Here is a 12,398-nt window from a genome sequence, read left to right as displayed (position 1 = left end):
ACAAAATTTGTCATATTCATGCCTCAAAAAAAAAAAAAAAGAAAGAAAGAAAGAAAGAAGTGAAGCTATGTAAGTTCCAGAGCCTGGTCTCATAAGGGCTTGCAGCCTCTATGTTTGCCTTCCTGGCTGTCTTCATGAGCTGCCCTGAGACTGCCATGATATGAAGAAGCTGATCTACTACTGCACTGGGAGGATGAGAGGCTACGTGAAGAAGAAAAGAGGTGCCCCAACCAACAGCATCACCAACATTCAGACACAAGAATGAAACCACATTAGCCCTCAAGCTCAGCCAGCTCTCCAGCTTATAGCCACATGAGCAAGCCAGCCAATCCATAGAACCATGAGAGATCTGCCCAGCCAACCCAAAGAATCATGAGAAAATAAATCATTGTTTAAGCAACGAAATTTTAGAGTGGTTCATTATGCAGCAGTAAATGTGTATCACTGAATATTAAATGAAATGAAAATTTATTAACCAGGAAAGGTGGACATCATTAACTGAAAGAACACAAACACAAAAAGCTGTTTACAGAGAAGCAAGAAGAACTACAATCCTGCAGCCTGTGGAACAAAAACCACATTCACAGAAAGACAGACAAGATGAAAAGGCAGAGGGCTATGTACCACATGAAGGAACAAGATAAAACCCTAGAAAAACCCCAGAAAAACAACTAAATGAAGTGGAGATAGGCAACCTTCCAGAAAAAGAATTCAGAATAATGATAGCGAAGATGATCAGGACCTTGGAAGAAGAATGGAGGCAAAGATTCAGAAGATGCAAGAAATGTTTAACAAAGATCTAGAAGAATTAAAGAACAAACAAACAGAGACAAACAACACAATAACTGAAATGAAAAATACACTAGAAGGAATCAATAGCAGAATAACTGAGGCAGAAGAACAGATAAGTGACCTGCAAGACAGAATGGTGGAATTCACTGCTGCGGAACAGAATAAAGAAAAAAGAATGAAAAGAGATGAAGACAGCCTAAGAGACCTCTGGGACAACATTAAACACACCAACATTCACATTATAGGGGTCCCAGAAGAAGAAGAGAGAGAGAAAGAACCCGAGAAAATATTTGAAGAGATTATAGTCAAAAACTTCCCTAACATGGGAAAGGAAACAGCCATCCAAGTCCAGGAAGTGCAGAGAGTCCCATACAGGATAAACGCAAGGAGAAACACGCCAAGAACACAGTAATCAAATTGGCAAAAATTAAAGACAAAGAAACATTATTGAAAGCAGCAAGGGAAAAATGACAACATACAAGGGAACTCCCATAAGGTTAACAGCTGATTTCTCAGCAGAAACTCTACAAGCCAGAAGGGAGTGGCATGATATACTTAAAGTGATGAAAGGGAAGAACCTACAACCAAGAGAACTGTAGCCAGCAAGGATCTCATTCAGATTCGATGGAGAAATCAAAACCTTTACAGAGAAGCAAAAGCTAAGAGAACTCAGCACCACCAAACCAGCTCTACAACAAGTGCTAAAGGAACTTCTCTAAGTGGGAAACACAAGAGAAGAAAAGGACCTACAAAAACAAACCTAAAACAATTAAGAAAATGGTAATAGGAGCATGCATATCCATAATTACCTTAAAAGTGAATGGATTGGGCCTCCCTGGTGGCGCAGTGGTTGAGAGTCCGCCTGCCGATGCAGGGGATACGGGTTCGTGCCCCGGTCTGGGAGGATCCCATATGCCACGGAGCGGCTGGGCCCGTGAGCCATGGCCGCTGAGCCTGCGCATCCGGAGCCTGTGCTCCGCAACGGGAGAGGCCACAGCAGTGAGAGGCCCGCGTACGGCAAAAAAAAAAAAAAAAAAAAAAAAAAAAAAAGTGAATGGATTAAATGCTCCAACCAAAAGACACAGACTTGCTGAATGGATACAAAAACAAGACCCATATGTATGCTGTCTACAAAAGACCCACTTCAGACCTAGGGACACATTCAGATTGAAAGTGAGGGGATGGAAAAAGATATTCCATGCAAATGGAAATCAAAAGAAAGCTGGAGTAGTAATACTTATATCAGATAAAATAGACTTTAAAATAAAGAATGTTACAAGAGACAAGGAAGGACACTACATAATGATCAAGGGATCAATCCAAGAAGAAGATATAATAATTATAAATATATGTGCACCCAACATAGGAGCACCTCAATACATAAGGCAACTGCCAACAGTTATAAAAGAGGAAAGCGACAATAACACAATAATAGTGGGGGGTCTTAACACCTCACTTACACCAATGGACAGATCATCCAGACAGAAAATTAACAAGGAAACACAAGCTTTAAATGACACAATAGCCCAGATAGATTTAATTGATATTTATAGGACATTCCATCCAAAACCAGCAGATTACACTTTCTTCTCAAGTGCACATGGAACATTCTCCAGGATAGATCACATCTTGGGTCACAAATTAAGCCTCAGTAAATTTAAGAAAATTGAAATCATATCAAGCATCTTTTCTGACCACCATGCCATGAGATTAGAAATCAATTACAGGGAAAGAAACGTAAAAAACACAAACACATGGAGGCTAAACAATATGTTACTAAACAACCAAGAGATCACTGAAGAAATCAAAGAAGAAATCAAAAAATACCTAGAGACAAATGACAAGGAAAACACGATGATCCAAAACCTATGGGATGCAGCAAAAGCAGTTCTAAGAGGGAAGTTTACAGCTATACAAGCCTACCGCAAGAAACAAGAAAAATCTCAAATAAATGCTCTAACCTTACACCTAAAGGAACTAGAGAAAGAAGAGCAAACAAAACCCAAAGTTAGCAGAAGGAAAGAAATCATAAAGATCAGAGCAGAAATAAATGAAATAGAAACAAAGAAATCAATAGCAAAGATCAATAAACCTAAAAGCTGGTTCTTTGAGAACATAAACAAAATTGATAAACGATTAGCCAGACTCATCAAGAAAAAGAGGGAGAGGACTCAAATCAATAAAATTAGAAATGAAAAAGGAGAAGTTACAACAGGCAACGCAGAAATACAAAGCATCCTAAGAGACTACTATAAGAAACTCTATGCCAATAAAATGCACAACCTGGAAGAAACAGACTAATTCTTAGAAAGGTATAACCTTCCAATACTGAACCAGGAAGAAATAGAAAATATGAACAGACCAATCACAAGTAATGAAATTGAAACTGTGATTAAAAATCTTCCAACAAACAAAATTCCAGGACCAGATGGCTTCACAGGTGAATTCTATCAAACATTCGGAGAAGAGCTAACACCCATCCTTCTCAAACTCTTCCAGAAAATTGCAGAGGAAGGAACACTCCCATACTCATTCTATGAGGTCACCATGACCCTGATACCAAAACCAGACAAAGATACTACAAAAAAAGAGAAAATTACAGACCAATAACACTGATGAATATAGATGCAAAAATCCTCAACAAAATACTAGCAAACAGAAGCCAACAACACATTAAAAGGATGATACACTATGATCAAGTGGGATTTATCCCAGGGATGTAAGAATTCTTCAATATACACAAATCAATCAATGTGATACACCATATTAACGATCTGAAGAATAAAAACCATATGATCATCTGGTTTTAGAAGCAGAAAAAGATGCATAAAAAGCTTTTGACAAAATTCAACACCCATTTATGATAAAAACTCACCAGAAAGTGGGCATAGAGGGAAACTACCTCAGCATAATAAAGGCCATAAACCCACAGCAAACATCATTCTCAATGGTGAAAAACTGAAAGCATTTCCTCTAAGATCGGGAACAAGACAAGGATGTCCACTCTTGCCACTATTATTCAACATAGTTTTGGAATTCCTAGCCATGGCAATCAGAGAAGAAAAAGAAATGAAAGGAATACAAATTGGAAACGAAGAAGTAAAACTGTCACTGTTTGCAGATGACATGATACTATACATAGAGAATACTAAAGATGTCACCAGAAAACTACTAGAGCTAATCAATGAATTTGGTAAAGTTGCAGGATACAAACTTAATGCACAGAAATCTCTTGCATTCCTATACACTAATGATGAAAAATCTGAAAGAGAAATTAAGGAAACACTCCCATTTACCACTGCAACAAAAAATAAAATACCTAGGAATAAACCTACCTAGGGAGACAAAAGACCTGTATGCAGAAAACTATGACACTGTTGAAAAAAATTAAAGATGATAAAAACAGATGGAGAGATATACCATGTTCTTGGATTGGAAGAATCAATACTGTGAAAATGATACTATCCAAAGCAATGTACAGATTCAATGCAATCTCTATCAAATTACCAATGGCATTTTTTACAGAACTAGAACAAAAAATCTTAAAATTTGTATGGAGACACAAAAGACCCAGAATAGCCAAAGCAGTCTTGAGGGAAAAAAAGGGAGCTGGAGGAATCAGACTCCCTGGCTTCAGACTATACTACAAAGCTACAGTAATCAAGACAATATGGTACTGGCACAAAAACAGAAATATAGATGAATGGAACAAGATAGAAAGCCCAGAGATAAACCCACACACCTATGGTCAACTAATCTATGACAAAGAAGGCAAGGATATACAATGGAGAAAAGACAGCCTCTTCAATAAGTGGTGCTGGGAAAACTGGACAGCTACATGTAAAAGAATGAAATTAGAACACTCCCTAACACCATGCACAAAAATAAACTCAAAATGGATTAGAGACCTAAATGTAAAACCAGACACTATAAAACTCTCAGAGGAAAACATAGGAAGAACACTCTTTGACATAAATCACAGCAAGACCTTTTTTGATCCACTTCCTAGAGTAATGGAAATAAAAACAAAAATAAACAAATGGGATCTAATGAAACTTAAAAGCTTTTGCAAAGCAAAGGAAACTACAAACAAGACGAAAAGACAACTCTCAGAATGGGAAAAAATATTTGCAAATGAATCAACGGACAAAGGATTAATCTCTAAAATATATCAACAGCTCATGCAGCTCAATATTAATAAAACAAACAACCCAATCAAAAAATGGGCAGAAGACCTAAATAGACATGTCTCCAAAGAGGACATACAGATGGCCAAGAAGCACATGAAAAGCTGCTCAACATCACTAATTATTAGAGAAATGCAAACCAAAACTACAATGAGGTATCACCTCACACCAGTTAGAATGGGCATTATCAGAAAATCTACAAACAACAAATGCTGGAGAGGGTGTGGAGAAAAGGGAACACTGTTGCACTGTTGGTGGGAATGTAAATTGATACAGCCACTACGGAGAACAGTATGAAGGTTCCTTAAAAAACTAAAAATAGAAATACCATACAACCCAGCAATCCCACTACTGGGCATAAACCCAGAGAAAACCATGATTCAGAAAGACACATGCACCCCAATGTTCACTGCAGCACTCTCTACAATAGCCAGGTCACGGAAGCAACCTAAATGTGCATCGACAGACGAATGGATAAAGAAGATGTGGTACATATATACAATGGAATATTACTCAGCCATAAAAAGGAACAATATTGGGTCATTTGTAGAGACGTGGATGAATATAGAGACTGTCATACAGAGTGAAGTAAGTCAGAAATAGAAAAACAAATATCGTATATTAACACATATATGTGGAACCTAGAAAAATGGTACAGATGAACTAGTTTGCAGGGCAGAAATAGAGACACAGATGTAGAGAACAAATTTATGGACACCAAAGGGGGAAAGTGGCGGGGGGTGCAGGTGGTGGTGTGATGAATTGGGCGATTGGGATTGACATGTATACACTGATGTGTATAAAATTGATGACTAATAAGGACCTGCTGTATAAAAAAATAAATAAAATAAAAATTAAAAAAAAAGCGGGTTACAAATCCTATGTACAGGACAATTTCACTTTGATAAAACATACATGCATGTAGACACACAGACAAAAAGATCTAGAAGGATCTACTAGGTAATAACAGAGAAATATATGTATAATGAGGTAAACTCTGGGTAGTGAAAATATATGTTTTCTCTTCTTATTTTTGTTTTCCTATAGCTTCTATATGCATATATATGCTTTTGTAGTAATAAGGCAGTTGTTAAAAATATTATCTTTTTAAAAAGGTCTGTAGTGTTTACTTATTCATCAGAGCAGAAGGTCAGCTGGATCCCTGAAAAGCTTGACTTGTAAATTCTTGCTATTGACCTCTGACAGTACCCCAAAACTAGATCAAGTTAATCAATAAGCCTTTAAAGACATTTATGGGCTGAAACTGTCTCCCCCAAATTCATATATTGAAATCTTAACCCCCAACACCTCAGATTGTGACTGTATTTGGAGTCAAGGCCTTTGAAGAGATAGTTATTAAAATGAGGCCATTAGGGGAGGCTCTAAACCAATCTGATTCCTGTCCTTACAAGAAGAGAAAAGTTGAACACAAAAAGGGACACCAGGGGTGTGAATGTACAAAGGGAGGACCATGTGAAAAGGCAGCAAGTGGGGGGTCCTCTGCAAGCAGAGGAGAGAGGCCTGGGACAGACCTTTTCCTTATGGCCCTCAGAGGAAACCAACCCTGCTGGCACCTTGATTTTGGACTTTCAGGTGCCAGAACTGATAAAAAAGAAATTTCTGTTGTTTAAGCCACCCAGTCTGTGATATTTTGTTATGGTGGCCCTAGCAGACTGAGACAGTACTTGGAGAACTGACCTAGCATGAGTTCTAAGCACTGCAAACAAATCATGGAACCATAAAAACAGTTTATAATAATGTCCTGTTCAAGATTTCTGAAAAGTTTTGTCTTTAAAGTCAAATAGGGACTTCCCTGGCGGTCCTGTGGTGGTTAAGACTCCGCGCTTCCACGGCAGGGAGCACGGGTGCAATCCCTGGTCGGGGAACTAAGATTCCACATGCCATGCGGTATGGCCCCCCCGCCCAAAAAAAAGTCAAATAACAACTACAGACATGCACAAAGAGAATGGCAGTAAACATATCCACATGGAGAGGAGGTAGAAGGCATGCTTCCTAAATGCACTGCCAGACAACGGAACGAGGTCACTGTCTACATTCTACTCGTGAGCTGGCACAAGAGATGGGTTTCCTTATCTTGGTTTGTATTTATTTATTTGTGGGCCACTGACAAAGAGCAAAAGTAATGAAGAGCCAACAACAAAAAAAGCAACATTATCAAGGACTACTTGTCTTTTAATCAGATCCAACATATTTCACTCATCTACTTTTTTTTTTTTTTTTTTAATTTTATTTATTTGTTTATTTTTGCTGCGTTGGCTCTTCGTTTCTGTGCTAGAAGTCCAATGCGCTATCCATTGCGCCACAGAGCCCGGCTACTCATCTACTTTTAAGCTAAAAATATCAGGCTGGCCAAAAGGTTCCTTCAGTTTTTAAGTAAAAATGAAAGACACATTTTTTTACTTTCACCAAGAACTTTAATGAACAACGTATTCACTGAACCTTTTGGCCAACCCAATATTATTTATAAACTATACTACTACAATAAACAATTTTGAAAAGATTGAGTCTAGTTATGGTCAGAAAACAGAAAGAAGAGAGAAGAGAGAGAAGCTGTGGTGTGGTGAAGCAGAGGCCAGGAGTTTGGGTTCTTACTACTTCTGGCTACTATGATCTTATGTCCCCTACAACCTACTGGGTAAAAATACAGAAGGAATTATATTTAAAAATCAGTAAATAACATAGCTGAGCACATACACACGGGGGCAGAATGAAGGCCTGAAACAAGAGGCAGATGATAACATTAATGGAGACTCTGACAGGACGGGAGAGACTGTGGCTTATGTGTATGAAAGATTTGGGATGGTTACTTGACGGTAAGCACTGCAAGATAGGCCTGAAGTGTAACTTCATGACTCAAAAAGTGAATGCAAGTTTAGGCATCACTAATAAAAGTATAATTTTCAAAATGAGAGCATTCGATAAAGTTGCCAAATACCACCAGTAATCAAAGAAAACAGGAGCACTGTTGGGCAGACTTTGAAATGAGTCAGATCTGAGTTCCAGTCTTTATTCTCAGGCTTATACAAGATACGTGACTCTACCAAACGTAAGGTAGATAGCTAGTGAGAAGCAGCCGCATAGCACAGGGAGATCAGCTCGGTGCTTTGTGACCGCCTGGAGGGGTGGGATAGGGAGGGTGGGAGGGAGATGCAAAAGGGAGGGGATATGGAAACATATGTATATGTATAACTGATTAAATTTGTTATAAAGCAAAAAAAAAAGATACGTGACTGCAGGAAATGCACCTTCCAGAACCTTCAACGTCTCTAATGAGAGGACTCTAGCAGTGTTGTAGGGGTCAGTGATACTGTGGGTCACACCTAGTGTGGTGCTGGCACACTGAAGGCACTCAAGAAATGGCTAATGCTTACAGAGGACTCTGTGAAATTCTACCCCATCTAATCCACAGAAGAGATCAATAACGGGATTATAATACATAAGTGCAAATTCTCAAAAGAATGGGACGAAAACCATAACAGAAGAAATAGTCTATGATGGAAGAGTATAATACTCTAAGTACTGCCATGTAGGAAGAGAAAATGGTACAACTTTTCTGCAAAGAAATCTGGCAATATGCACAGAGGACATTTCCAAAGTCCATATACAATGGTCTAACTCTGGGAAAGGAAAGGATTCAGAAAGTGTTTGTGGGTAGAAACGGGAGTGAGCAAAGGGTTGACTGATTAGTGGGTATCTCCATGAAAAGCAGGTTTATCACCAGAAAAACAAAGCATCTCTAAGAACGGAAATCTTTTCTTTTTTCTTTTTTCCTAATTACTGATTTCCATAAATATCCCTTGTTGGCCCAAACTTGTACGGTCCTAAGAATTGTGGCCCACTTTCCCGCTCAGCTCAGCACATCTGAATGGAAGACACCACCCAGGGAAGCAGCCACCCAAATGACTCAAGTGTTTTAAGATGAATAAAGGAGTGTGGAAGAGAAGTATACAAATTCCTTCAGGATGGGAGGTCCCAAATCCAGAGCAATTCATGATGTTCAAGGAAATGGCACCAGTGAGAGAGGAATGAAAGGCAAAAGGTTTCATTGCTTCTAAGTCTGAAGTATGCTTCCTTTTGAGCGCATTACGGCACGAGACCCAAGTTTTCGTAAAACGTCAAAAGTCTGATGACAACTGACACTTACCTAAAATGAGATGAAGCTTGGTTTCCGTCTGGAAAGCGTAGTGCAAGGTCACCAAAAACGGCGACTGCCTGATGTGCTCTAGGACCTGCCGTTCTGTCCTCGTGTGCTCGGTGGTTTTGGCCTTTTGAACTATTGTTGCCTTTTTCAAAACTTTCATGGCATACAGCTTTCCAGCGTCATGACCACTTATTTTACGAACTAGAAACACTTTTCCATAAGCTGAAAAGGAAAAGAAAAAAGAAAGAGTTAAAAGGCTACACAGGCAGAGTGGTCATTTAGTGCAAGTTGAAAGTTACAACGCAGAGAAGAACACTCTTTGATTTTTAAATTTATTTATGGTTGTGTTGGGTCTTCGTTTCTGTGCGAGGGCTTTCTCTAGTTGTAGCAAGTGGGGGCCACTCTTCATCGCGGTGCGCGGGCCTCTCACTATCGCGACCTCTCCCGTTGCGGAGCACAGGCTCCAGACGCTCAGGCTCAGCAATTGTGGCTCACAGGCCCAGTCGCTCCACGGCATGTGGGAATCCTCCCAGACCAGGGCCCGAACCCGTGTCCCCTGCATCAGCAGGCAGACTCCCAACCACTGCGCCACTGGGGAAGCCCCGAAAGAACACTCTTTGAATGAAAACGTATCCTTAGTGCTGTTTCCAATAGTTCTTTGAGATATTTCTTCAATTTTATGTCAGACATATTTCTAGGTCTAGGCCTCAATATTTACGTATCTAATCACTGATGATAAAGTTATGCGTTCACTCTTTTACTGTTATTCTCTCCTCCGTATCTTTAGCTGTAGGAAACTAGCCGCTATTATGGTCAATTAACCACAATCCAATTCTGGAGCAATTAGGACATTTCGGACCTCTAGGTTTTGCTGCTGTTGTAAACAAATGAAAATAGTTCTTAAGAATCTCAAAAAACAAAAAATCTCATACACACATATAAATTAAGTACCTCAAGTACTCCTCTATACTTATTTAAAAAGTCTAAAGCAACATAAGCTGACATTATATAAACAAAAGAGATCTTCAGATGTGAAAGACATTAAAAGACCCTAAGTTGCAAGCAGTACCAACAGAAGCCCCTTTACACCTCTGGGCAGTAATTCACAGGTTAGTGGGTCAACCTCGCCACATTCTCCCTAAGTGAGGGCTCAGTTGGGCAAATCCTGTGTGTACTGCCACCCCCCCTAGGTGAGGCATCGGGGCCATATGAATACTGTGCCCAGAGCAGGTATCCGCGTTTATTTCCCTAGGGAAGTGGGGAGAGGGCACAAAGAGGTGGGCTGAAGGAGGAAGGGGAAGGCAGGCAACAACGCTGAGAGGGGAGGGCTGGGCCCCCAATTCATCCCTACGAGGCATAGAGGCTCTTCTCTCCTCAAAATGCCAACGCCTCCTGGGATGGTGGAGCCCAGTGCCACTTTTGAAGTTAAGTGCATTCATCAGACCATTCTGGAGTTGGTCTGAGTGATGACCCAGACTGGTGCTTCCGTAGACCCTGCCCACACCTCGACAGTATTTAGCACAAAATCCTATTCTAATCCAGCCACTAGACCAAGAGGGCTCTAAGGGAAGGGCTCTTGTGTCTTGGCTGTTATTTGGTTTAGTACTTCAGGAAGTACATGAGTGCCGACCCAAGATGCACAACGGACAAAGAACGGCGGTGGTGCTCCTGAGGAGGGAGAGAAACAACGTTCCTCAAGGACTTGGCGATGCAGTCTCCGTGCTAAATATATTCCACACAGTGATTCCCTCGCTCCTCAGAACAGCCAGTGAAGTTGGTACTTTCAGTAATTCCATTCTGCAGATGAGGAAACAGATTCAGAATACTTAAGGAAGTGGCCAGAAGACTCGGGTAAAGAGTGGCAGAGCTGCTGCAGATGAAAGCAGTGTGATTCCAGGGACCACGCGCTGAACCATGAATGAAGTTCTTCTTTACATAAGAGAGATTCTTCCTCAGTACTAGAAATCGGATGTTCTGGATTTTAATAAAACCAACACCATAAACATGCTGAACACATTCTGGGATACAGAAAAAGTTCATAAAAGGTTTGTGTCTTATCTCGTTGTAAATAAAACAGTTAGAGATTGAGAGTTTAATAAGGCAGAAGTGAACCAAAAAAGGAAATGACAACTTTTAGAACCTAACAAATTAACCTAAAGTATACAGATGAAAAAAGTTAATCTATTCAAAAGCAGTGAAATGAAGCTAGAGAATATTCTAAAGAAGAGTACTATACCTTCCATGGAGTAAGGCACTATATAAACCCAGAAGAAATTCAAGTCCTCTACAAGTACGGGGCTTTTGTGTCCCCTACACACACAGCACCTGCTCCAGATTCCTGTTCTGAGATTCCTATCTCCAGAGTGCTGTGGTCCTTAGAAATTATGTTATCCATCTATCTTCTCCAACAAAGAAAATCTTTCCACAACATCACGGAAAGATGGCTACGAGCTTCTTCCCAGTGCTCACGTGTGTCTTTCAGTCCAGGTGCTGACCAATGTGGCAGATGGACCACAGGGTGTTAGCATCTAACAGCTGAGTACCGGTCAGGCACTTTAGAGTTGGATTACTTCATCTGATTCTTCTCACATCCCTACGAGGAGGTGAGGAGGATGACCTCCACTTTACAGATGAAGGAACTGGAGCGTAAAGGAGCTGGGTCCCTTGCCCAAGGTCACACTTGCCCATGTGGCCTGACTCCTGAGCCCACACTCTGAGTAGTACTCCAGCTAGCTGCCTTCCTAAAGTGAATGACCTCACAGGCAAAGAAATTAGGAACCAGACATTAAAAAGAAGTCACAATACAGGTTAGGTGTTCTCATGGTGCAACAGACACAGTACGACTACTTCCAAGTAGAGGAGGTTTCATAAAGTCGCCCATTTTATTGATGGGGCGATCTAAATATTCAAAAATTTTGCCTTACCTTGAGTGGAAACAGGCCTTTCTACAATGTTCATCCGTTAGCCCTTCTAGACCTTCTGGACTTACAAAAAATAATATTACTCTTCTTTTCTAAGATCATTTTAAAAATATTTAAAAATACTATTATGCCATCTCATCCAAGCAAAAGGTTCTTATTCCCTAAACCAATCTAAAAGTAAATGACTTTAAGACTTTGTACCACTAGGAGGTGCCCTATATGTGTTCCGTGAGTTTGTAAATACTTTTTCTTTGATTTCTTTCCTAGTACCTTCAAAACGTCCTATATCACTCCAAATAAATGTGAGGCAGCAAAGGACGCTAATGTATGTGGGCA

The 12,398-nt window shown here is 40.0% G+C and overlaps 1 protein-coding gene across 2 annotated transcripts in view; it reads right to left on the bottom strand.

Moving 5' to 3' along the window:
- RPS6KA5 (ribosomal protein S6 kinase A5) overlaps positions 1 to 12,398 on the bottom strand; it is a 191,371-nt gene that overhangs the window by 95,610 nt on the left and 83,363 nt on the right. For both annotated transcript variants that reach the window (XM_060095727.1, XM_060095728.1), the window contains exon 3: positions 9,145 to 9,363. In XM_060095727.1, the coding sequence (XP_059951710.1) occupies positions 9,145 to 9,363 (219 nt within the window). The remainder of the gene's footprint in view (positions 1 to 9,144; positions 9,364 to 12,398) is intronic.

Source organism: Mesoplodon densirostris, chromosome 4 (genome assembly GCF_025265405.1).
Source record: "Mesoplodon densirostris isolate mMesDen1 chromosome 4, mMesDen1 primary haplotype, whole genome shotgun sequence".
Taxonomy (NCBI): domain Eukaryota; kingdom Metazoa; phylum Chordata; class Mammalia; order Artiodactyla; family Ziphiidae; genus Mesoplodon; species Mesoplodon densirostris.
Note: the sequence above shows the minus strand (reverse complement) of the source record. Positions and strands in the feature narration are given on the sequence as shown.